This window comes from Aquila chrysaetos, chromosome 17 (genome assembly GCF_900496995.4).
Source record: "Aquila chrysaetos chrysaetos chromosome 17, bAquChr1.4, whole genome shotgun sequence".
NCBI classification, from domain to species: domain Eukaryota; kingdom Metazoa; phylum Chordata; class Aves; order Accipitriformes; family Accipitridae; genus Aquila; species Aquila chrysaetos.
Window position 1 is genome coordinate 19,663,744 of NC_044020.1, and position 27,908 is coordinate 19,691,651.

The 27,908-nt window shown below is 37.2% G+C and overlaps 1 protein-coding gene across 10 annotated transcripts; it reads right to left on the reverse strand.

The window, feature by feature from the left end:
- On the reverse strand, positions 1-27,891 carry KRAS (KRAS proto-oncogene, GTPase). 10 transcript variants are annotated; one of them, XM_030040899.2, is made up of 7 exons: positions 27,726-27,888; positions 26,420-26,662; positions 19,958-20,136; positions 17,444-17,603; positions 9,992-10,107; position 9,940; positions 1-3,626 (listed from the first exon to the last, which is right to left on the reverse strand). In XM_030040899.2, exons 2-7 carry the CDS (start codon positions 26,528-26,530, stop codon positions 3,510-3,512), a joined length of 684 nt encoding a protein of 227 aa, XP_029896759.1. In that variant the 5' UTR covers positions 26,531-26,662; positions 27,726-27,888; the 3' UTR covers positions 1-3,509. The 10 variants fall into 10 exon arrangements, with proteins under 10 accessions (XP_029896759.1, XP_029896757.1, XP_029896756.1 ...); XM_041129660.1 differs by lacking the exons at position 9,940; positions 9,992-10,107 and adding an exon at positions 3,710-3,884 and having other exon boundaries at positions 3,532-3,626; positions 26,420-26,542; positions 26,645-26,662; positions 27,730-27,891; XM_041129659.1 differs by lacking the exons at position 9,940; positions 9,992-10,107 and adding an exon at positions 3,710-3,884 and having other exon boundaries at positions 3,532-3,626; positions 26,420-26,542; positions 26,645-26,662; positions 27,726-27,891.
- Positions 27,892-27,908: the final 17 nt, after the last annotated feature.

A 27,908-nucleotide genomic window follows, 5' to 3' on the forward strand; every position in this document is an offset into this window, starting at 1 on the left:
TCACAATAACTATTTTTTATTACATTACAATAAATAGGAGCAGTACAGTTTGACAAAAAAATGACAAATTCCAGATCACCTCACAGCACATACTCCTAAAAACATTACAAATTTTAAAACAAACAGTGGTCTTTTTTTTTTTCTTTTTTTTAACTTAATGTCTGGTATGACCAACATTCCTAGGTCACGCAACCAAATGATGGAAAAACTGGATCACACTGCATATGTTCCACATCAAATAAAGCACAATGTACAAAATGTGCATGTTTCAGTTTACACTATACAAAAATAGTTAAAATACATTCCAGGTAAACATATTACATTAAGAAGTCATTCTAGTAAGAAGTTGGCACTCAAGAGGAAAAAGCAGAAGTATTTTCAACGTGAAAACACAAGACAGTGGAATAAAGAAATGTTAGGAAAGATTTACCATCTATGTAGCTTTATGTAAACTTGAGACACAATGATTTGTTTACAGTTTGATGGTCTTTGAAGGTAATAATTGTATTGCTTCATAGTATAGACAAGAGCAGAAGATTGCGTGTCAGTATTTACCCATTACGGAGATCCTGTTACTGTAACAAAATCTATATAGTTAAACTTATTTTTAAGTTAACAAAAATTTTAGGGCAATGAGACTGGTCAAAATAATTAAATTTCAGTTTTGAGAAAACCAATGATAAAGTTGTTTACCAGAGTTACATAAAGCTACTATAAGAAGGCGTTACTCCCTGACACATGGCAATTTAACATATTGACGTGGTAAGTGATTCACATGTTCATTTAGTAGTTGCTATCAGAACAGATAGCATCCAGGTATGTTCTTTGAAAGCATTCCAAATAGGGAAAGACAGAATAATAATGAGATCAACTTGTGCAAGCTGCATCCAACATGCTTCACCAAATCTCAACAAATATTAAGACAAAACTGCACAACAGTGGCAAGGATGTGTATTTTTTCTTTTTTCTTCTTTTTTTTTTTCTTCAAAAAAAGGAAATAAGGGTTAATCTAAATGGATTTTGTACTAATTTAGATTGGTAGCTACAGATCACATTTACTGAAAAAAAAAACTCCAACTATTTTATATATAGCTTTATATTAGAGCTATATAAATCCACATTTGATGATTAAGACGTTTCAGCTAAAATTTCTCCTAATGGTTTTTAGTTAAATTAACATAAGAATTTTAGACCAGCCCTAATTTTACATGCAGTGTGACTCAGTTACTAAAAATCTTAAAGTAATCTTAAGATTACTTCCATTTGCTCAAGGTATACTACCCTCTTCTGCTACGCTCCTCATATATGATCAAGAGTGTCTAAAATGTGCAAATAACTGTCCCCAAAATGTTTTAACCTTGGAAGCTGTAAAATGTTTTGCAACATTAAGAATCTGTTCTTATTCCTTATTGGTCCTTACAATGTAACGTTAGGTTCTCCTATTACTGTTTTTCAGAGTATTTCATAATCTTAAGTATATTTTACATCAAAGCTGAAAGGAGGGGAAGGGGTCTGAGTTTTGGTGGAGAGTGAGGAATGGGGGGCATAGGCAGGAAAAGGCATTGTTCCTCCCTGCCACATTGAAATTAAAGAACACACAGCAATCCAGATAGTATACATCCCCTGCCAGCTTTGCAGCTCTCCACCTATGAGAGTCACTGCGGGGTTTTTCTTCGTAGAAGCAAAAGAATACTTTTCTCATGCAGTTGCACCCTTGACATCATATAAATGGTCCAAGTTACAGAGGTATATGAAAATCGTACTGTGTAAAATTTCCACGTAATTGTTTAGGTATACCTTAGGTTAGGGCAATGCTGCTATTCCCTGTTTCAAACTTTCCAGTGTCCTGAACTATCCTACTTCAATGTCTTATGTTTTATTTTTTGGGGTACACCAGAGTCACATTTTCAATTTTACTCTGCAGCTGAGCTGGGTACTAGAAAGAAGTGTACCTTCAGAAGCCCAGGCCCTAATGAAACAATCAAACAATGCAACATTTACAGTAAGACAACAGGAACTGGCAACACTGGAATTACTGGCTCTTACTTTAGTGCAGAATAACTAGACTACTGCAGTACCAAAAAATGAAAGCTTCTGCAAAAATTCTGAATTCCAATCAGAAAAAAAAAGGGGAGGGGGGGGAAATCACAAGAGAACTTAATCACAGAGAAAGACAACATTAAAATCTTGGTCTAGCTTCATGACAGTCTAGACACTGGAATGCCACTCACCAACAATTTAATCTGTGCAACAAAACTAGAACTTCACGAACATCACACAAACATTGACTCTGGAAACCATGTTCTATGTTGACTGTTTGTGCAAATTCCACACCATTTTTATGGCATAGTAGATTTCCAAATTATTTGCATGAAGCAGCTAAATTCAGCTCATTCATTCACTCATTTGATATTACTAGAATTTAAAATTCCTCCCCTATTATGCACAAGATGGGCATCTGGAAATATTTAATGCCACTCTTGGGGAAATAAATAATGGTTTTACTTCGCTATATAATTTAGGATTCATTCTGATTTAATTCTTATGGTAAATTCTGGATCCATGTATGAATTAACCTAAGAATTTGAATCTACTTATCTGTTAAGGCTTTCTAGTATTTCCTAGATACACTAAGGGTGAAATCCTGTACCTACTGAACAAAGCTACTTAAAGATTTGCCACTGGGGGTCAGAAGAGCTAGGATTTCACCTTGGTCTTCAGACACAAAAAGTTAGTGAAAGTCTTAAAACAATGCATTAACAATAGCAAATCAACCTAATTAGAACTTTTACTTTTTCCATTGCCAGATGTGCATTGTTGTCTTTTTTTAATTTTTCTTTTTTTTTTATAGAAAAAATAGAGTATTTAAGGAGTGACCGTGACAAATTGCAGTGAAAATTTTTTTTTGTGAAAGTTTTATCTTTACATTCATTAAAGCTGATCTGAAATGCTACAAGACTAGATGCCTAGAAGCAAAATTTACAGGAAGACTATAAAGGCTTCTGGTCTCTCTATATTGCAGTCAGTCTAAAATAAAAGAAAGGCTGAAATGAAAGTCTCTTTTGCTAACTAGTCCTTTGTTCCAACCAGATTTAAAAACCAAAAATTAAAGGGGATGTTAGAATGTGTAGAGCATCATTTCATTGTTTGGTTTGCACACAGAACAGAAGTTCACAATCAGTAAGAAAATTAGGAAGTTAGCAACGGTGCATGCACTGAAGAGTCCTAAGACAGTTCTCAGGTTTTTGTGTGAGTTTTTTTTGTTTGGGTTTTTTTGTTGGTTTGTTTTTTTTATTTTTCACAGGCATTGCTAGTTCAAGAACCAACAGTCAAAGAATACTGGCACTTTAAGAGGAATGAAGTTTCCACTGTCATTTAAAACAAGCATTCAGGTAAAGCTAACAGGATCATGAAGCAGAAAGCAAAGTAATGCTAAAACAAATGCTAATAATTTAGTGTAATGTACAAAAATTACTTAAGTACTTCTTAAGAATAAGGATAAATTGTATTTACATAATTATACACTTTGTCTTTGTCTTCTTTTTCTTCTTTTTACCATCTTTGCTCATCTTCTCTTTGTGTTTTCTGATTTCTCGAACTAATGTATAAAAGGCATCATCAACACCCTGAAAAGATACATACATGCACACATTAAGATCACATTAACAGACTTACATGCCTGCTTAGGTACAGCCTGTTTTCATCTGACCTGATCAGGTGAAGTGTGTTCAATCAGCAGTCTGTTTTGCTGCCTGCCAGGAGAGGTTACGCTGTCTTCTCCTTTCTGAGGCTTTTATAATGTCCCCTTTGAGTAGACTGTGTGTTGGAGGAATTGCCAGGGTAACAGTCCTCTCGAGCATTCCTGTTTCTTGGGAAGGGGCATGCTGGGGAAAACATTCAGATGGAAGGGGAACCATAGTTGTCTCCTGTCATGTAATAGGAACATGTCTGACCACACTACTGTGCATGGGCAGAGAGGCCTGCAGGAGAGCAGCTTTGGGGAGTGGGCTGCCATTGTTTGAATAATTAATTCTGGCTACAGGCTGTTCCTCTCCTGAGTTCTGAAGAGCACTGGAACAACCACCTGAAGGAGCTGCTTTGGTGCCAGCAACAGCTAACACCTGCCTGCCTTCTTTCTCAGCTATTCCCCAAACTGGCCTTACAGCAGCCTGCAGGTGACACTGCTCAGGGGCTGACCACAGATACCCCTAGGTCCAGTTCCATTATTAATGTGGTAAGGAAAGTAATTTAGTGTACAGCCCTATTCCCCATCTCGAAGAGGGCACACGTTGTCCCACCTCAAACTAGAAAAGTATAGGCACCACACGTTTAGATTGTAAGTATATTATTACTACAGAATAAAGCTGTGAAACATTAGCTAGCTTTTTTTATGCCTCAATAATCTATATGCAGCTTTAAAAAGTAAATACAAGTATTTGTAGCAAGAATTCAATACCAAAGACATAGTTATGATTAATCTACATATTCAGGTAATTTCTCAGGCACACTGATAGTAATCACACCACAGTTTTATAAATCTTTACATAATGCAAATCAATCCCATGTTCCAGGGATAAATTATTATTTGAGAAATCATTCTATTCAACTTTATATAAAGACATGTGGAACACATTATCCATGCTGCTGTATCATGCACAGTCACTTAAAATCTCCACGGCTCCAGTAGTTAAGCTACAGACACAAAAGCTAATGTTTCTTCACGGTAAGTAGTTCATTTTTGGGGGGGGTAATTACAGCTGACAAAAATTAACTCTGGTCAAAAAAGACCAGCATATCGGAAAGTCTGATATGAATCATTATCAAGTACAGTGTTATATGGTATACTTTGTAACAACCTATTTACATGAAACAGTTTATTGCCTAGCTTTCAGGTTGCTCCAAATTCTAATCAAGTACCCACGTTGTCAGTCAGCCTTTACATTTAATAGTTTGAGTACTGACAGTTATAAAATCATTAAGATAAAAAATGATCTTGATTCTTCACTGCCTTACTCATATATCTTTTAGATAGATCAGAAACAGTTGTATAATGTTAATGTATCACAGCAGCCAGCTGCACCACTGTAGAACCAGGTCCAGAAATTTAGCCCTGCAACTGGCAGGCACCTTCCTACCTCGTCAGTTACAGAGTTTGCCTTCAAGCTGACAATAAAAATTTAACAGTCTCTCTTTACCCCTGTATGCCTACTTCAGTAAAAGAACTGAAAGTGAACTCTGAAAAAAGCACAACAAAAAGCCAAAAATCACCTAATTCATTACTGTTTCAGTCAAACACCAAGTGATGATGAAACTTAAGAAGGAAAGTCCAACCAAGAGTGAGGTGTTAAATAGCTTCACTTATAAAGCAGTGCTCCCAGTATAATCTAAATTTATTTAAAACCTTCACATTCAAGTTCATAAAACATTTACAAATAACTGATGTTCCATCAAAGTCCTTGGCAGCCTATCTCCCAATACTAATAACACACTTTTGCAAGGTCTTGTAATATACAAAATACACTTGCAAATAACTTACTCTACATATTAAAATATTCTCGATCAATATAAAATTGATGTAGCATGCCTAATGCAGAGCAGCCTTAGTTCTGGAAAAGGTCATGTCCCCCATTAATCTTTTGAGATTTAGAAATGCTTGGTATTATTTTACAGAGACCTAGTGTATTTTGCTTATAACTTCAGCATTAATGCATAAAGTGAATACTTAGCAATGTTTGTGTAGGGAAATGATCTAGAAGTGGTGATAGTTCAAAGTGTATCTACTGCAGTTCTCATCTCAGCCAGCCGGCTAGGAGGACAGTATTAAGAATCAATCACAACAGACAGAAAAATAGTTTCATTCCTAGAACACAAGAGTGGTGTAAGGAACACCACTGCACAATATTCTTCTACAAGACTGTTCACATTTCCTTACAAAACTACCTTTCAGTATTTCACACTCATCATTAATGTGTTAGAAAAATACTCATTACAAGGACAGTCGTTGGCTTTCAGTGGTGTTTTCAAACATGACACGCTAAACAAAAATTGTAACTTAAGTTTTCAAGCAAGCAACCCTCCCTCATTAAACTGGTTTAAAAATAAAGAGAAAATAACTTCTACAAAGTAATATCCAGACACTATTATGGGCCTTTACACACATGACTTCACAATTAAGGCTGAAATCTTTTATTCTACCTAGTAAGGTGATGATGACCTTTTAAATACAGCGCATGTTGCAAAATACTAGGGAATTGACTTAGCTTTCGTCCTTGCATTAACACCGCTGTAGATAAAGCCTTTAAAATTATTTATTATGTATTTAGTAGTTTGGTCCTGCCACAGTTCCTCTTAAATTCAGGTAATGAATATAACATGACATACAAAACTACATTTAGAATATTTGTGAAGTAGAACGGGACAACTCAAGATAAACTGAGATCTTTCACTTTTCAGTCTGTGGATTAAATTTTAAATGTAAGTGGTGGATATGCTGTTTACAGAACATCCCTAAAGGCATCAGTACTGTAAGATCAAAGGCAATCAACCTTTCTAGTTACTTCTTTCAGTAGAAGGGACTGCATGCAGCTGACCTTCCTCTCTCTAACAATGGAGTTATTATGTACAAGCTTTTTGGAAAGCGTAAGATGTACTGAAAGAGTGCTTTAAATCCAGGCTCAGGATTAGAAACTCAAAATTCACTGCGCGTATTCAGAACTATACCACACTGCCTCAATAAAGGTGCACTGATGGAGCTTGCTCCTGGCACTTGTTTTTCCAAAGGGCAACTACGAAAGGCAAAGAGAACAGAAAAATCAGAACTGTTCCCACAGAAACAGCCTGCTCCTGGCTGCAACTTTTCTTTGGAGCACCATATGGTCCCATGACCATATAGAAGTCTAGATATGTGGTTGCTTGGTTACAAGCACGCATGAGACTTGGCAACTAACCTGGCTATCAATAAGAAACCCTAAATTCATAAGAAATTTGGAATTCCTTCATAGCCCAGCCCCCAAAATAGACCCTTAAGCAAGTTTTAAGTTGTAGAAAAGAGTCTTTTTTATATTTTTTTTAATATGTAATACATATATACATACACACATGTATCAGTCACAAGAGAAACTATTTGAACACCTCTGTAGTACTATGGAAAAATCATTAAATTACAGTTTTAATCAGGCATCTAGAAATTCTTTAGTTCAAATCTAGAACTTTTGTAATTCAAACTTTTTACTGTTAACCCAGCTCAATCTGAATTCTATTATCTAGATGTCTAATTTATGCCCTAGAGAAACTTTTTATTATAGTATGCTTTTTATATAAAAACTTTAATGCTTTCAAGAAAGAGATCTTTTGAAGATTTTACACTGAGTTTTAGAAATTTCTTCTTGGTAGTTGGAAATTACAAGGGGAGCAAAAGATACTATGTATTTTCTGCTTTATTGTGTAACAGGAATGACCATCTTGGAAAGCATCAGCAGTTAATGGTAATCAGGGTAGTCAAAGATTTCAGTTACTTTATTTATACAAGATTAATCTAACTAAGAAGGCATCCCATAAGCAGCAAGAAGATAAACTGAATATTCCAAGAGGTAGCAAAACAACACTCTGAACCATCAAATTTGATTATCCACAGACAAAAAAGGAAAATAAATACTGTCTATCAGTAACACAGCAAACTGTGTTATAATGAATATTTTTTAAGTCTAAAATCCGAGCTGAAAGACTCACGTCATTAGGTGCTGCTCTCCTTAGTCATCTACTACGCATCAGACCGAAGTAATACCTACCTTCTTACTGAACAGAAAGTAATACAAGCCAGACTGTTTTCAATGTGAGATTTCTTATTCCACTAGAATCACTACTGAATTACAGCTGTACCACGTAATCTTGGAATACGCTTTCTCCAGCTTAACCTCCTAAATACAAAATTGCTGAAATGACTGTCAGTACTATGTAAAATTCACTTGAGTATAAAGATGAATGTTTCCTCCCCTGAGCAAGTTCTTGAAGTTCTAGAGTCTTATATCCAAGACTATTTGCTAAATAGGGTATGGGAAAAAAACCAAAACCCCAACAGTATCCATTGTTGACATGAGATTTTCCCCACCTGAGAAAAAAAAAAAAAAAAATAAACAGCATGCACAAAAACCCCAAAACATACTTCTCTTGGACATAGGCAGAAAGAAAGTAGGAAGCTGGCAGAAAGAAAGCATAGGTTTGCTGAGCTATCAAGAATCTTAAATTCTGAAAAGATGCTTCCACTGAAAAAAAAAAAAAAAAAGAAAACCACAACTCCCACCATCCTGTTTTCCTTCTCTCAAGGAATTCCACAGAAAGGAAAAGCAGACAGAATTCAGGACCTTTAAAGTCCCAGTATACTAAAAGAAATTCTACTTTGAGGCGTGGCTACGTTAGTAAGACAGCAAGAAACAGCAAAGTTGGTTTTCAGAAGGCTACAGGAAGCAGGCTTAAGCACTTTAATTCATATTGCTCTCTACTTGCCAAGCTGCTGTTAGTTGGGTTTTTTTGATAACTAGGAAAGAATAAAACAAGGTATTTTGATGGCATCAATTCTATTGATATTTGGATGCAAGACGGGGGAGCCTTTCCAGTTTCCCACAAAGGAAACCTTTGATACAAACAGTATCACAAAGTGTATCTTTTTTAAGGAAACATCTAAAGAATTATCTCAGAGCAGTCATCCACCACTTAAAAGCTGAGAATATAATAAGCCTGAGCAGATCTAATAAAAACTGATATGAAACAAAATTTCTCCTCCCTCCCCCAGAAAGAGGAATAAAATTCCCTTACTGAAGGGACTATTCCTACAGTTGTGACAGTCTCTTTAAGATAAAAGTCAAATTCCACTACCTCTCAGCAAGATGTTCTGGAGTGTGAAAAAAATACCTTGAAAAGTGAACAGTTTTTCTTTTACACAATGGGAAACTCCAGGTCATCCTCCTGTTAGACAATTATATAAGGAGTAGCAACCCACGCTCTGCACTGGTGCAGTAAGTGGTAAAGAATTAGTGGATAGTAATATATGCAAGGAGCTATTCTGATGGTTTGCTCAAAAAGCACTGGAAGTGATTTAGACTAGTACTTCTTCCATATCACAGTTTCTTCTTCCATATCACAGTTTCTTCTTCCCTCTCCTCCTATTTTTTCTTACAGTGTAGTTACAGATAAACGATTTTGTGAGAATTTGGGTATTGGGTTTTCGGTGTGCCTTTTTTATTATTGTTGGTTTCAGTTCCCCCCCACCCTCCTCCAGTTTTACTTCACTGTTGCTTCCCTCACACCCCCCACCCCTTGTAAAGGCTCTCAAAAAAAGTGAAACCTTACCATTTGGTCCAAATCTGGATTGCTCATTGCACTACAGATGGCAAAAAACAAAACTAAAGTATTTCTAGAAATGGTAGATCTTTTAAGCTTGGGGAAAACAAGGGAAAAATGGCATGGCATAAGGAACGGCCTGAGAATTAAGAAATCCTGTACACCAGCTGCTAGCCAAATACTGCTTTGCTGGATTAGGAACCTCCTGTTTCTGCATCTGAGAAAGACTATAAATATTATTGTCCTCTCCGCTCAGTTCATCAACCTAGAGAGTCAATCAATATTCACTTCAACAGTATCTGCAATATATCTGTAGTAAGACTTTTTCCTCTTAACTTCTTAACACTCAAAACTAGGTCTCCGTTTCACAGGTGGAGAAGCTGATATGCAGTAAAGACTTCTTGTTAATCTATTTATCAAAAACCCATGAAACAAAGCAAATTCATAGTACTTGGGTGTTTGCTAGGAATATTATTCAGGATTACTATACTGAAATCTGATTGGCTTTATATCTTAAATTATGTCATCAATTAACCATAAAAATGTCTGATTTGCAAGACACTGTCAATCATTTTTATTTGGCAAGTGATTTGTAAAACTTACCCTGTTACATTACAAAACTTACCCTGTTACATTACAAAACTTACCCTGTTACATTACAAGGCATTTTTTAATTTTCACGCACCCTGGAGTCTTTTCTTCTTTGCTGATTTTTTTCACTCTGTACTGTCGAATCTCTCGCACCAATGTATAAAAAGCATCCTCCACTCTCTGCATTGTAAAACACAACTCCTTAAAAACTGCTTCATTGACAATCGTGACATATTGGGACATCCATGGCAGGGGAAAAAGCCACAACAAAACTACTGAAATTATGAGCTTTACTTGAGAGAAGTATACGGATCTCCATTCATATATTTAAAATGCCAGGCTTGCACATTTGCTGCTTGATGAATAGTTTTTAATGCAAGCAAAAAAAGACACACTCAAAGAATTTATTGATTACCAATTATGGTGAATATCTACGCTTCAAGCCCTCCTTTTTTCCTGTGCAAGGTAACACTCAGATAAAAAAGCATAGGAAAGATTTTCTTCCATTGCATACCACACTGAAAATAATACCGCTTATGGTACTGAATCTTCTCACACATTTTTGTGGGCATGGATGTACTTAGCAGGCACAAAACCTTATTAGATTGGTAACTGGGGGGTACTTATAAACACACAGTTAACCACCTATTTTCACTTCTTAGCCAAAGTGAGAACCTGTTACTGTTTGGGCAGGCAAAGAAAAGTAAGCTCGTTTATGTTCTGTTCTTTATGAAGGGGTACTTTCTTTGCAAAAATCTGTGGAACAAACTAACAAAGTATAGAAAAAGTGTAAACAGGTAATTTCCTAAGAGGTTACAAAGAAATAAAAACTTCCAAGAATACTGAATTTTGGGCAATCATGTCTTTAAAGCTACTGACTTCACAGAGCAAACACTATGCTATTAGATTTAGGAAAAGCGATTTGGGTCATGGCAAAGCGCTTTTAAGAAGCACCCTAAGTATATTATATTTCAGAGTAACTTTCAAAAGTGATTATTGTAATTACAGAAGTTATTCTTCCATGCAGAAAAAGCAATAAGTTCATTACTATCATGTTTAAGAGCTTGGTTCACATTAACATACAAGGCAAACCTAATCTGTTCTCTCTGGGCCAGACTCTGGGCAAAGGTCCCATAATAACCACTAAGTGCAAACAGCCCGTGAAGTTCTGCTGCTCAGATTTTTCTCTGGTTAATGAGAGCTCTTCAAGTATTCCAAGGATGACACAGAGCTACACCAGATTCTCTGGTTTCACACCCTACCTTTCTGCAGTTCTGAGTTTAGGCTACTTGGAGATGATGATACAATAAGCATTTAAAAAAAAGTATGAGAACTGAAGATATCTTTAAGTATATACAAGAGAAAGAAGTACAGCACCAGCTTTAAATTATGATACCTGTTATTTTAAACTGATTATATCTGTGCATAAACTTAAAAATTCAGATAGATCTGTAAGGATGTTCTTGTCATAACAAGATATAAAATGTTTAGCTGCAGCTTTTAAAGGGGAGAGCAAATCTCTCCTCTGCCTTACTGTCAATCTCATTACTTCTCTCCTCAGTCAGATCCAGGGTTGTTAATCTAATACAAACACATTATTTAAAAATAAAAACAGAACAGACTGATGATCATGGAAAACAGTACAACCATTTAAGCCTCAAAACGTTATTACTACCCAAAGACACAATCTGGGCTTGCATTCGGCAAATTTTCCGTAAATTATGTCTCCAACTTATCTTCATATTATGCACCTAATAACAAAAATAGCTAACATTTACTGCCACAGTTACTGGGTCATTTTGCATGAACTGTGCCATAGGTTATCACATTTAAGACTCATTCTTAACACACTGCTGCGTATCTGAGGGTCCTTCTGAACTACAGCCACTTGAATTTAAAGATTAATTTAATTAGATTTATTTAATGGATTGTATTTCTCTGGTATATACAATGTGTCCTGTTAGAATGTAGTGAAGTATTGACAAGGTGTGAAGTCTTACATTCTAGGTCTGAGAGTTTGCAAAATGTAAAGGAAGCCATTAAAAAACAGCAAAAAAACAAGTAAAGCTCATATTTTCATGTTTTCCTGGAAGGAATGGAAGTTTATTCCTGAAGAGGAAACAGTAAACATTGATCAGCTGCTATGTGCCAAAGCACAGGCTGTACAAGAATCAACATTTTTGCAAATCTACTGTTTTGCAATAGAAATATATAATTTGATTATGGAGCTTTCATATGAATAATTAGATAGCAATTCTTCAGTCAACGTTTATTGCCAACTTTCCCATCACCAATGTGAGCTGTAATTTGCTTTAGCAATGCAGAGAGAGGGAGAGAAACAGACAGAGTGAGAAAAGAAACTGCTACTACTGCCACCACCAAGAACAGTCTTATGAATCCTGCTGAAAGAAATTATTCTGAAAGAAAATCTGTACAGAGATGCATTTGCTAATTTCATTAGCACAAGGTGACATTTTAAAGAGCCAGGTGCCAGTCTTATAAACTTAAGAAGTCATTTTAATACCAACTTATTTTAAGATTCTTCAGTATTTTTTCCTTAAATGAGCATGGACCATACATCTACAATATGATTAACCAGTTCTTTTAGCTGTCAGAACTGGAAGCAAAAATATCCTTTGGCAGACATTAAAACCTTCAAAATCTAAACAGCCCAAAGAACCCATGACCTTGAGGCAATGTTTTCAAGATGCTTTTGACTCCTAGGAGACAGCCAAACATTCAGTTTAAAATATGACTATGTGCAAAGAAAGACTATTTCAAATACAGACCAAAGTACAAACAGGAATTTTCACATGTTCTGCTTCTGTAAAAAGCGCTTAAAGGAAAGTAATGAAAGTTAGCCTTGACATCTCAAAAGTGTTCTGTGTCCACCTTTATACACTTTGTCAAGAGTTGGTCTCCTAAAACCAACTGTTAGACAAATAAAATCAACATTATTCATGAGGACATGAGCAAAAAGAATGCTACTGACTTGCATAAAAGCACTCCCAACATAAAACTTTGTAGTGGTAAAGTCAGCTTAGCCAATACTAGAGAATACACAAACCTGCAAAAATCTACTAGCTCATGTAATATTTAGCTTATAGGTTAGGACTAATTTTTTGTCTGTCTCTAAAACAGACATAATACTTCAAAGGACTGTTTGGAAACAGTTACTATAACTCAGACACATGCAGAACCTCCACTAGTTTGGGGAGGGAGGGTGTGTTAAGCTAATCATGTTATTATCTTATGAGGGTTAAATACCAGATATACATCAGTAAATTCACACTAAATACTGCATAAAATCATGATTAAAATTACGAAGTTAATCACTCCAAAGTTAAGAAGTGCCAGAATTATAGCTGTCCGTCCTACCTGAATTTCACCCATTGTGCACATGTAACCTTTTTTTGCTGCGCCTATTTATCTTTGTTAGGTAAATAACAAACCTGTTTCCTCAGCATCCTGGAGTCATTTAGCACACAAGCGGGATGCCAGAATGTGTTTCAACATCATCAAAACTTTTTTTTTTCCTTGAGGCCTTGTTCTTGGGAAGGACTAAGCTTTTTTTGGAAAAATTTTCCCTTACAACAAACAAGCAACATGAAAAAAACTCAACCCACATTGTGAAGTCTGACAAAGTTGTAACTAATTGAAAACAAAGTTTTAAAATGGAACCTGTACACATGAACTACATTAAAAATGGCTTGGAGTGAAACACATACAGTATCATTAAGCAGATAGGACAAATCCCTAAAAAAATGGCAAGTTGGTTCAAGCAAACTGTCTAAGTTATCAGTTATTCATAAATCTTAATTGAGATGTAGGAATGAAGTTCTTTAAATACGGCACCGATTACTTCATCGGACCAGGCACGGGTTCTCAACTTCTTTTTGTCACAAGTTTGGGGCCTAACCTATTGTACATCAGACAGCTGAAATAACTATAATGCCTTTTTAACAGCATCCTTGTGATTTAAGTCAACTTCTTCATTACACACTTCAAAAGTGTGTTTAAGTATATATTCTCAACAACGAGACCTAACGCTTTGGATAATCCTTTACTATGCTTACAATAATGCCCATCTATCTGCTTTTCCTCTGAATTCAATACTAGCAAGACAGTTGAAATGTTCCAAGGAAAACAAAATCCTACAGTTAAACCCCATTTGGGCTACAGCCTTACAGCTTTTCCTTGTGTAACTCACAGGCAAATGGAAGCCCAGTAAAGAATACAGGATGCAGCTTTGGTGGGAATAAAGCAAGTTTGCCTCTCATCTCTCATTGATACTATTGATATTATTGGGAGCTATACACTCATGTGGACAGAGAAGAATTTGAATTTAAAGCTTATATCAAACAGAGAAAAGCAAAAACAGCTATCAAAATAAACCCAAGAAATTCATACCCTTCTGCATAAGGATTGTGAAAGGATGAGTATAAGTGATGCAACATGCCTTACAAAACCACCAGTATTGACGCATTTACATTTAGAAATAGGACAATCGCTATTTTTCATAAATTGCATTATAGTCATTTCATTCAGTGATCCAATTAAAAAAAAATTAATAATCTATAGCCTTATACTCAAGTTGTAGGGTCCACTAAGCAAACGTTTCACTGATGAACTCAATGATTTATATGAAAATTCACACAGGGATTTGGCTTAGAACATGACCTTTTTGCAGTAAGTTAATCTTTATTGCAGTCAGAACCAAATAAAAACAAATACACTAACTTTTAGAACAACTTATTTCTGCACTTCATTTCAGTGTTTTCCTCTTTCCTATTTTTGACCTTGTCTATGAATTTTTGAAAAATCTTAAAAACTGACTTAGTTGGAACTGAGACATCATTCTGCATGAGCATACAATGCCATCATTCAAAAAAAGTGTCTTGGCAAAACAGACTACATGGACAACTCCTTCTCATTTCCATCTCCCCCGTTTCTTTCCCCAGAAACCTTTCTGATTCTCTCTGAGCTCCAGCAGAAGTGGGGCAAGGGGAAGGGCTAAAGCAAGAAGATGGCGAGGGCCCCTTCCACAGTGCATTAGTGCTGACGTTTCCCTGTGGTGGGAGGTGCGTACAGGAAAGGAACCTAAACCTTCTTTAGGTTCCTACTTCCAAATATTCATGTCAGACTTTCTACAGACTCCAGAAGTTGCCAGACCACCAACTACATCTGTTCATACTTGGTAGTTCTGCATGTAACCAGAGAGGACAGATTTATTTATTTATTTTTAGCCAAGGACCGAATTCTGCCCAATAAAAATAATAGTCCATGGACCACATGCAGCTTGCAAAATTGTTTGAATCCCCTAATTAAAAAAGTTACTTTGGAAGAAGGTATGCCTATATTATATATATGTATGTATGTATTTTTTATATATGACAATGTGACTGAAAAATTGTAATATGTAAATGCATACGTATACACATATATATACATAAATACTTAGATGATCTTGCTATAATTGAAGATCAGGTTCTTCCTCCAATTCTGTTTTGTCTTCTCAAAAATATTTTAACAACACAGCATCTTATGAAGCAGTTTCATAACACAACGTGTTACTAGCAGCACTGCAAAAGAACCAGCAGCCATACCTAGTGGTTCCAAATTTTAGAAGCCAACATTCTCAAAGAGTCTATTGGGTATCTTTATTTTAAAATCCATGAGACTACTTTAGGGACTCCTTATCTGTATAGGGTGTAAAGCTCAGCTTTGAAAAACAAAAGCCAACAGTCAGATCTCTTCTGTAACATTTCAGTTGGCACCTCCAGAAATATAAAGTCACAGATAAAAGCAGTCAAATTATAGAATGACAGTCAAATACGACTGATCTATTGTGCTCTGAAACATGTACAAACCTCCGGCAGACCTCTTAAAAGTCTGAGAGATAAAAAAAGCAGGTACTACTTTGTGTAAACAAACATTATAAAACTGAACAGAAGTGGTGATTTTTGAGCATGTGATTTTGTATTGGCTAAGCATGATGGGGCTGCTTGTAGGAGTAAACTGCAGGTGGGGTGGGGAGAAGCAATCTTTGAAAATATACCATTGTATCCACATACTTTTATTAAAAGTGGCTATGCAAAAGGAGTATTTCCTCAACAAAGCCTGATGCTCTGTAAAACAGGCCGAACAAAGTACAATCTAGATGTTACTACAGAACTTCCATTATTTCAAACCTCAAATATAATTTCAGAGTTCTTCCTTTTTTATCCTAACATCTCAATGCCAGCCACTAATACAGGACCTTCCAAACAAGAACACTGTAATTATTCAAGTCCACTTACATGCCACATTCTTCACAACACTCTTGTGGCCTAATTTATTCTCAGTCATTAAAGTTAGGTAGGATTAAAAAAATGGAACTACACAACAGAGACTTTCTCTATTGCCAAAAGTTAGCATTCCTTTGATTCCTCTGTAAAGTTTTACTAATTAGTCCAGGTTTCAACTTGTCAAACTTGGGTGGGTGTAGCAAATTTGCACTAATAAAATACTCATTTCTTATATCCAAAAGTAACTTAGGTACTGCCTATGGGGAAATTCTGCCAAGTGATGCAGCTGAATCTATTTAGCAGTTACATTGAGCAGTTAAGAGCAGAATACTGCAATTTGAGTATTTGCCTCCTCTGCTACACCTAATTCCTGATTCATAACTTCCACATAACACTTCTGATTATGCAGAGAGTATGAGTTATTTGGCCACTCAGGCCTGATCTAATTTGTACTGATATTAAGTCTTTACTCTTAAAAGAAAAAACACAAATCAGCATTTTTCAAAAAGAATGCTTTCTTCCAGAAGTACAGAACCAGTTTCATCTACATCTGTATAGCTTATCTCCTCCTGAACGCACAGATGTACCACTATGTTCACCTTTGTCCTAGCAAACCCTGAAAGAAGCACTGAAAGGACCCTAATGGCTGCCTCTTTCACCTATACCAGTGGGGTACGATAAACCAACAGTGAGCTCTAAAGTCTTAGAAGAGTATCAGTTTACACAAGCAATTAATCCAGTAATTTCAAAAAATACTTATGGCCAATCGCTTAGCTATAAAAAGGTATATCAAGCACATCCCACTAACATTGAACCAATGCCTCAAAGAAAAATTCCTTTTGTTATTAATGAAAAGGCTTAAAACAGAATAAACTGATTAGCTGTTTGTCTGCTTAATCGTCTTGCTGAGGAAAAAAAGCACTTCACCTCTAAGTAGAAGTGCTTTTTATTCTATTAAAACCTTTCACAACATTAAGAATGCTGCAACCATCTGACAGCAGAGAGTTAATGGCAGGCCAGGTCTCATTCTTTTAGTTTGCACAACTGAAGCAAATCACTCATTAATAAACAATTACCAGTTGTCAGTGAGTTGACAGAAGGAAGAAACACCACAAGAATTTGTACTCTGGAGAAAAGTATCTATTGATATGACCAAGCAATTGTCAATGCCTGAAACGATAATTCAGATGAGAGTTCTGCATTTGTATCTGGTAAGTTTCAAGCTTTACCTGTCTTGTCTTTGCTGATGTTTCAATGAAAGGAATTCCATAACTTCTTGCTAAATCCTGAGCTTGTTTTGTATCTACTGTTCTGGAAGGCAAATCACATTTGTTTCCTACTAGCACCATTGGGACATCTTCAGAGTCTTTAACTCTCTTTATCTGTTCCCTAAAAAGGAAAAAAAAGGAGAGATTGTATTTAACAGGTATTAATATTAATAGTCTGTATGGTAGATTTTAAAACAAATTAAAAAATTCAATTAACATATTCCAACATCATACTTTAGGTCAAATTTACTGCACATAACACTATTAGAAGCCACCAAAAAATAAAGTGACTAATCCTGTCACCATCAAGTTTATCATCTTATTAAAAAAAAAGAAAAAAAGTTGACATTTTGCAAACTACTATAGATTTTGACATCATGACACTTTTTTTTTTTTTTTTTTTTTAACAGCTAATGCCAGAACAACCCTAGGAAGCTCTGGTATAAATCTTACTACTTATCTCTCATACTCAGCACTCCTAATACTCAATTCATTTGCTAAGGTAAAAGCACTATGCCTGTCGTCTCAATTTTGGTTTGGTTTTGGGGAACTGTTTTCTTTTTTTTTTTAATTAAATACAGCATTACAAACTCTGCATTTAGACCGGCAGGGTTAAATTTTGAAGACCACTGCTCTGGTTCTCTACAAGGAGAAATTTGGTAAGGGAGTCTTTTCAAACAATAGTTAGAAAGCATTTTGAAATACTAGTTAGATGTACTTATCAAGAATCTCAAATAACAATCATTAATTTCATTACTTTTGCCTTCCCAAATAATCTAGCCGTATGTTCCTTAATTCAGTCAATGTTTTCAGTTATTTATAAGCCTTCAGCTTCAGTCTGCAAGGTCATTCACAGGTGTGTGAATGCACAGTAGAAAGTCCAGCATTCAACTCGCAACATTCTTTGAAATAAACTGGGAAGGCCTTCTTATGCAAATCTGCAACTCTCTCTTTAAAAACAAAAATTCCACATAAAAACCTCTATGCTCCTTCTTCCCCTTACATCAACATCTATCCTACCCTTTTCCCTTCTTCCTCTACAACCAGAGGAAACCCATTTGTAAATAATCTGGTTAGATAATGAAGAGGAGTTTATGGTTTTTCTGAGAGCAATAGATATGTTGGTTTGGTTTTTTCATTTGTCATCCCTGCTGTGCTAACTCTTACCTGTTTGGGGTTTTTTTAAGTCACCAGTACCAATACATTCAATTAGAACATTCTATATGTAATGAAATTTATACAAAGGCTGGCTACCTCAATTCAAATATAAAAAAGAAACAGTCCTGAAAGAAAGCACCCACGTTCTCAATATTGATCTCTCCCCAAGTTAGTATGCAGCAGCAGTTTTGCCCCTCTCATTTGCAACAGTACTCCCCTGATCCCACAGCTCCCCAGGGAGATAAGCCAGCAGTAAACTATTTCTGTAGGTAGGCATCTACCTGCTTAGCTACCCACATTAGCACGCTACACAATCAAACGAGCTGACTTGCCCGCACGCAGGAGAAAGTGAAACTATGTGATCAGGGCAGTTGCACCTGCTGACTTGGATTACCTTGAACTGCCACAGTATCCCACCTTAAACGAGGAACTGTAACTTCTATTCGTAACAAAAATGTGCAACTTCGGCTTATGAGTAGATATTAGGTTTGTGGGTAATACTGATAGCAAAACACTCCTCCACCATACAGCAACATAGATCTGACAGCATTATAAACGCCTAACTATGAATAGCTTAACGTTGTATGTTTGGGACTAATCTTAAACTGATGCTGCTAAAGTCAGTGATCTTTGGTGGGATCTGCATTGCCTTCTAACAGAATACCTAAAGAGAATTCAGTATAATAGTAAGCTACTAAGTTATAAATTATCTGGTATGGTAATCACCAGAGACTGCTTCTACTTCTACATTAATGTAGCTGACAAAGAAAGCACGAGTTGAAATTTTTAACTAAGTATTAAAAAAGGAAAAAGACTATGAAGAAACTACTAACAGGTTTTTTAGCAGTCATCCTGGAACTCTGATTTTGTGCTTGTCTGCCACTGTTAGGTGTCAGGGCTTACACATGTTACTCTTCTAGTAACATTCCGCAGGTATTTCCCCTCCACCCCCAGAACAAAAGCTAACAACTGACATTATTGTCTGTACAATTTCAATTGCCTAAGTTTTTTCCCCTCTTAGCACACAATTTTATCTATGGAATGGGCAAAGTTTACCTTTAGATAAGTCTTCACTATGAACAGGCAAAAATACTAAGTCACATTGGTTTATACAAGAAGTGCTTTCAGATATTCTAACTTGTGAACGAGGCAGCAGATTTTCAGACCTACAAATACACAAATAAGCTGCAATATTGCTAACTTGCAAACTTCCCCTTAGATGCTATTTCATAAGAGATCATTCTATTATTTAGTGGAAGAGCAAGCAACCTATCCACCTAATAGAAGAGTTAGTCAATTATCTTTCAATATACACACCTATAATGGTGAATATCTTCAAAAGACTTTGTATTGTTTATAGCAAATACACACAGGAAGCCTTCCCCTGTTCTCATATATTGGTCCCTCATTGCACTGTATTCTTCTTGACCTGCTGTATCAAGAATATCCAAGAGACAGGTTTCTCCATCAATTACTACTTGCTTCCTGTAGGAATCCTAAGAAAAGAAAAAAACATAAACCTTGGTTAAACACAAACAAGTAAGATTTCAAACACCTATAACTCAGGAGATATTGAAGTTGTTTACTAGTAATCGAGCATGACTGAAAACAGTTAAAAATCCAACTTCACAGATGGACAAATGACAGTAGGAAAATAGTGTTCCATATTTACATGTATACAGTAATCCAGAAGTGGAAAGAGCACTGAAAGAACATGTTCTTATCTGTATTCTGAATCTTCAGAGAGTAACAGTACACGTGTGCACACACACACACACAGAAAAAGGGCAGTGTTCTTATTTCTTCTTTTGCACAAAAGGACAAAAAGTACAAATTGGATTCAGATCAAAAGCATCTCCTCTTTGTCTCAGTTAAAAGAACTGAAGAAACTTGTAATCCTGATTTTAAAAGGTTTGACTTTGTTTAAGCTTACTCAATTTACCTTCTTTTTTTTTTTTTTTTAAGGTAAAATTTGACCTTCATTCTATGGATGTTTACGAAAGCGTTGTGCCACAACAATGTACAAAATAATAAAATAGAAAGAGTACACAAGTGAGACAACTCCAAAAATCTATGCCACTGAAAATGAAATTAAGCATAAAAAGCTTTCAGTGTTTGGGACAGGAAATCTGTTTTGTATGCCTGAGCAGGTACATATAATGATATTTGTTATTAAGTTATCGAAGTTGTGTTAATATATTTGAAGATCAAGTTTTTTAGCCAAGACAGACCAACAGAGTCATATAAAAGCCCTGACGGGTTGGTTCACAGAGATGTTGGAACAAACAATTTCAGTGCTATCAAAGTTTTCAGGTCACTGATTCAAGTGGCTAAAATCTGTACAAAGTCTCAAGCAACTAGATATTCGTGTCTATTTACAGCTCTTTTTGGTGCTAGGCTTCTATGAGTACATAGTTTTAGCGATAAGAACATAAGCATTACTTTCCCAATAACTTCTATAAACATCTATATATTTGAAATAAAACCACGTCAATAAGCTTTTAAAATAGGTCTTTGAGCAGTGCCATGAATTATTCTCAGTAAACAGTACTTGTAACAAATAAAAGGTATAAGCACAAAATCTTGGTATTACCTTTCAGATCCCTTAGCTAGAGATTAACACAATATTGCTATTGTTCTTTTTAACACTATACAGAAGTGCACCTAAGCTACTGGGAAGGGAATCAAAAGAATTAAAGCTGCAATTCTAGCCAACTTCAAGATGAATTCAGAATGACCTTCCTTCCTTTGTACCCATTTTAAGGCACCGTATACCTACTCCTGTGCACTTTCTATCTACTTGTATTTTTACAAAAGGCTCTCTTCTTTCCTGTTGCTCACGCTAAAAAACAAGCAGGAGATAATGGTATAGAATCAATATCTTAAACTAAACAAACTCTGTAATCTCACATTTATCTTGAGCCTGGATGACATTTAACAGTATCACGTAAAACAATATTGACTATTACCTTAAAGATAAAAGTTTACCTCCAATATGATTTTAGAAATATTTATTTCACAGAAGTGCAAATTCAGTGTTCAAGTAAGAAGTAACTTACTTTATGCTATGTTTATGCTTTATGTTTCAATACTGTTTAAATATTGATAGAGCCGAGACAAATACTCAAGCTCCAACATGTTTTAAAATAAGGTTAATAGTCCATCTCACTGCTTAAAGGAAAAAAAACCCCACAAAAAAACCCAAAAAAACCACACCAACCCCCCTCCCTCCCCGAAAGGACACAAATTTATTCTAATTCACTTAAATTCATTAGCAGATCCCTCACGTCCTATGATACCTTTAGCACCGTTCACAGTGAAGCACTGGTAGAACTTCTATCATTATACTAGGCATATTTACAAAGCTTTCATTTTCTCTTCTTGCAATTTGACTGCTAGTTTAAAAATATGAAAAACAGTTCTTGAAAAGCCTGTATTATTCCTTTACATCTCAGCACTTCAAAGGAAAAGAAATTCCCCTCAACTGAGCTCTAAACAAAAGCTTTAAGTAATTTTCATCAAAGAAAAGTCATTTTTAAGAGAAAAGAAAATCACTTTTAAGATCTGCTGGCTTTAGCATGCCTACCATGTTAGCAGTAGCAGCAAAGATGCACCAGCATAAAGCACAGCACAGGTACAAAAAGAAGGAACACTGAGATGATAGTTGTTTTGCCCACTTCTGGAGAGAAAATTTTGTCACTAACTAGAAAGGGGATTTGAGGCAGAAGAAAAAGAAAGATGTGGGAGAAAATTCAAGCTTATGATTTCCTTCCAAGCTACTGAAATAATAAGCACTTTGCTTTTTTGCCTTTTTCTTTTTCCCCTGCAAAACATCAAACCTGAAATCACATTTGTCACTGTAGGAAAGCAAACTGAAGCACCACGTTAAAAACTCAGGCTACTGGGACCCCAACCCCCATCATGGTGAATACCAGCGTAAACATACCAAAGATAAAATTTGATTTTTTAAGTGTTACCATACAGTAAAAATTATCAAGTCCTGCAAAATATAAAAAGTAGGATGTAACAAAAAGTTATGCCACTGTACTACTTGTAGCACTTCTACTTCAAAATGCAATTGCAGAACCCAAATGCCCAGACTCCCCTTCAATAACAAAAAACCCCAATCTTCTAATCTATAAATTTCATAACTTATAAAAATCCAGTAGCTTTACTGCACATTGGAAGATTTGCAGTAATGAATGCAATGGAGGAACAATGAAGAAACATCCAGTATACAGCTATTAAGTAAAAACAAAAGGCAAACTAAAAGTTAATTTTGAAGTAGTACCCGACTCCAAGTATGAATTTGCAATTTTCCCCAGTATACAGACTCAGCATATCTCTATAAAAAAAGTTTTAATTTCATTAATCATTTAGCGTGCTTTTATTGGCCTTTCACAAGCCATAAAAATCACCATGAATTATGCTAAAGGAGTAATAATTCCATCTGTTCACAAGCAACGATTAGAAAATGTGATAGGAAATCTCAGCTATATGCTACATATGGAATTTATCTAAAAAAACCCCACTGCTTAATAAATCCCATCTAAGCAAGTAACTATTATTTTGTAAAAATCCATTATACCAGTGATTTAATGTTAAAATATCACAGCTACTAAGACTAAGCTATTACTAAATATTGGTGGAAGTTTCACAGGTGCATAGGTCATTTAAGAACACAGACTTAAATATCAGTATTCGTAAATCAGCCGAGGGATTTTGCTAATCCAATTGAAAAGCCTCTGACAGGCAACTAGGAAAGCTGTTCTTTCTCTAGGACATTGAAAAGATGACATATATTTAGCACTAAACATGCTGAAGCTGTAGAAAAAATAAAAATAAAATAAAAAATTTACAAGTTGTATTATCACACAAGAGAGCACAAATAAAGATTTAACAAACCTCGACCGGTAGAGGGCACTAGTCCAACTGGTCTGTGTATTAGGCCAGATATACAAGGGTTAGTGTTAGTGTACATACAGTTAAAAAAAACCCACTTAAAATCGCTTGGCTATAAATCTGTGCTCGGACATCTACTTCAAATAAGATATGAAATTGTGAGACACATATAAAGCACATATATTTGAATAACAGTAGCCACCCAAACATACATTCATTTTAAACCTCCCCCTGCCCCCCATCATCTGCTACGCTCAGATAAGTAAATAAAATACTCAAGCAGGCCATGCAACTTCACATTTTCCGAACAAGTTATTTGTTGAATCATTAATTCTATTCCACTGAAAACAGCAAAAACATTAACATTGTAAATGCATCTGTGATTAACTAGTATTTTTTTTTTCCTCTCTTCAACTGCGCTGTCTTCACAACATGAGAATTTTAAAAGTGTTGAGTTTCATTTTGTTAATCACAGGAAGGATTTAAATTATTCAATAACTGTGTCTTTATGGAATCCACTACAGATAACAAACACTAAACTCCCTTCTCTGTCCACCCCAAAATATTTAGCTTGATTATGTATCTGTGAGGGAAAATGAGTATTTTGTCAACAGCCGTGTGGTGATGAAAGAAACAGCAGTAAGTGAGAAACAATAGTAGTGACACTACTGAGCCGTCTTAACTGTTATTATTTACTAGTCAAAGCAACTTTTGCCTTATTTCCTCACACTGCATAAAAAACACTCTACAGCTATTGTTCTTTCACCAGCCCCTACCACCACAAATGCATCTATACAGGAAGCACAATCAAGCAACCCTTCTCAACTGAATGGGATTCTGCCCAGGCAAGGACTGAAGCACTTAAACCCAATCACAAGCCCATTCTCTGCAACCTGCTTGCCACTCCAAATCACAGACCACTCTTATTATAACTGAATTCTTTCTTCCCTACAAGCTTCCCTACATGATTATAGCACTGTGAGCGCACACAAGGTGATTTACCACGAGTAGGAAGATACAGTCTCCATCCTCAAGGAATTTACAAGACAAAAAATCGTAACTAGTACTCAGACAAGAACTTGTAGAAGTTGCAGAAGATTAATACTGTTGCATGCGACAAGTTGTGGATGCTGGTAAAACCCACTGGGTTAAAGGTTTCTTTCTTTCACAACAACATACTGATTCTGGACCACACCACAGTGTTACAGTCATCCTGCACACAACAAAATAAAAGCCACAGTTCTGGGATTTCAGGTTCTTTCTCTAAGGGACTGTATTTTCATTTTATTATTTTACAATAAAATGTATTTGGTATTCCTCAAAATACTCAGCCTGTTGATTAGCAAAATCCCTCAAGTGATTCAGGAATACTGGCACTTAATTTTTTTTGTTCCTAAATTGTTTACGCAGTTCTGACTTTATATGACAACTTCTAACATAGAGAACCTCCACAATACTTTTTTGTAATGCATAAACATGCCTCTAACCCAAGAGAAACCCAGATTATTATGAACAAGTATTACAAAGACCAACATCCTCCAAAGTTCCTTTTGCAGGAAAAAGTAAAATCCCATTTTGCTTGTTCCTCTCAATGAGTTTTGTGTGTTTTCTGTTTTTTAAGTGTGTTTTGGGTTGTTGTCTTAAAATTTCACATCTTAGTAATTGAAAGAGCTGCTCTCCTAGTGCAAGTCACTCTTCCTCTCTCAATAGGTCTATTCACAAAATCTCCTACAAGCACACGACAGGTTACTTGGCCATGCAACAGAGAAACAAGACAACACACAGACAGGTTAAGGTAAACTCAAACTCAAGCCAAGACATTTCTATTTGGGGCACATTAACTCAGGCCTGTACTTCACTAAAATAAGACAGCTCTCTACCACCTCAGGGCACCGGGTCCTTTCGCTTATGTCTACCTGAAAATGACTACATAGCCATTTTCCGAGTCACCATTTTAAGCCTAGATTTAAACCCTTGTGATTCCTTCAAGTGAGCTTGGAAGCAAGTGCCTCATTGTATAAACATATAAATGAAGTCATAAGCTACAGAGCTTCAGTGCTGGGAACATAAAAATCTTGGGTAAATTATAGTGTCATTTCTCCCTTTATATGGTCTGAGGTTATTAAATCCAACGATCCACAGGAGGTTTCAGACAACACTAGTATTTTTCTTATATTTAAAAGGCAGAGCTTGCCTGCTCATTAAAAGCCTTTAAAATATCACAGCTTTTAAAGCTTAAATACAATTTCAGATTTTGAGGAACTGTGCCATGTATTTCAAAGAATCCACTACAGTAGCTATCTTACAACATTTTTTTTCTAGATACAGAAACATGCACTGGTGTGTTAAAAAAAAAAAAAAAAACAGGCTCCAAATTTTGCTTCATTCACCATAACATTCCAGGACACATTTCTCACCGTGTGAAACAGATCCTAATGATAGGAGCTGAGAAAGCTTGACGCATGCATTTCAGAACAAATTTTCCTTCTTGACATCAAAAAGGTAAATCACATTTAACAGGTTGCATGCAAAGCCATGAAAAGTTTTGCCAACCACTTTCAAGTGAATTCGACAAATACTTTGTCACCCAAGATCCTAAAAACATGCATCCAAACTGTCCAACAAGACATGGCAATTAACACCATACTTTAATTGATAAAAATTGTTAATTCTTTACTGCAGATGTTGTTCCACAGCCAGATCGAGAAGCACAGCTATTTCCTCTCCAATGCTGGCCCAGTGCGGACCATTGTATGTTTGAGCTCTTTTTATTATAAAGCCTTGTTCTATGTTTTTGTGGTAACTGTCCAAAAGTAAACAACTATCATTATTACTGATAATCTCTCTTCACAAAAAGTATAAGATGAAATTGTTTACCTCTATTGTAGGGTCATATTCATCCACAAAGTGATTCTGAATTAGCTGTATTGTCAAGGCGCTCTTGCCTACACCACCAGCTCCAACGACAACAAGTTTATATTCTGTCATTTTTTAGCAGACCTGATGACAAAGAAACCAACATTAAGCAGAGAGAGTCAGGCTCCAACTAATGAGGATGCTGTTGGTGCGTTTTCATTCAATATCACGTTCCTTTGCTATTACCTGAAAGCAACTCCCTCCCTGAAAGACAAGACAAAAAGCTGTGAGGGAATGCTATTTCTCAAACAAAGTCATACATAGGAAACACAGCGTGGGCACTAAGGTGAAAGGCACCGATTCCAGAGAGAAAAAAACCCAAGGATACACTAAATTCTGAAAAAGGTCAAAGAGTATTTCTTGCGGGGCACAGATATCGTTCTCTGCCGCCTTCTCCCAAAGCCCCAGCGACTCTGGGAGACCTCCTGGTTTTTGACGAAAGCCGAGCCAAACCGAGCGCCCCTCAGGCTGGGCCACAAACCCGGGACGGCCCCTGCTCCTGCAAACGGCTGTGGCGGGACAGCCGCCGGTGCGAGCACAGCTTCACCTGACGGCTTCGCCGCCGCAATTATTTTTTTTCCCGGGAGAGCCCGGCGCGACCGCCCCGAGCTCCGCCGCGGGGCCGGCGGCGGGATCCCCCCACCTTCACCGTGCCCGGGGCTCGGGGTACGGCTGCCCGCCCCGGCTCCCCTCAGCCAGAAGCCAGCGACGCGGCCGGGCCGCCGAAAACTTTCCGGCCCGGCCCCTCGGCCCCGCGCACGGGGGGGGGGGTTAAAGATTTGGGAGGAGAGAAAAAAAAAAAAAAAAAAAATAAAAAAATCTGTGAGGAAAAGGGGATGGGTGGGGGGTTGCCTCGGCATAAGCCACCGGGTGCCGGGCTCCCGGAGGGCGTTGGCCACCTGTCCCGCCGCCCCCTCCCGCGGCCGCCGAGCCACCGCCCGCGCCGCGGGGAAGGACGGCGGAGGGGCAGGCGAGGGCTGCTCCGGAGGATGCCGGCGGAGGGGAAGCGGGGCAGGGCGCAGCCCCGCGGGCGGCAGCGGGACAGTCGCCGGGAGGCGGCCCCCGCCCGGCTGCCGGCGTTTGCTTGCCCCTCCGCTGGGCGACGCCGGGAGGAAGAAGGGGGGGGGGCGGGGGGGGGGGGTGCCCGGCTCCGGGAAGCCGCAGCGCTTCCCCCTGCCCCACCTCGAAGGGAAAGGGAGGAAGAAAGCAAGCAAGCGCGGCGGCTCGTCCCGGTTCAGCGGGCTAGGGCTAAGGGCTAGGCGGGTACCTGCCTGGCGCTGCAGCGGGCCGCGGGAGCACGCCGGCGCCTCCCTTGCCCGCCCCGCCGCGGCGGTCGCTCCGCGTCCCTTTCCGTCCCGGTCTGAAATGGCGGGGGACGGCGAGGGCTGGGGCTGGAGCTGCCGAGGGAGCCGAGCGCCGAGAGGGTGGATGGGTGGATGGATGGATAGAC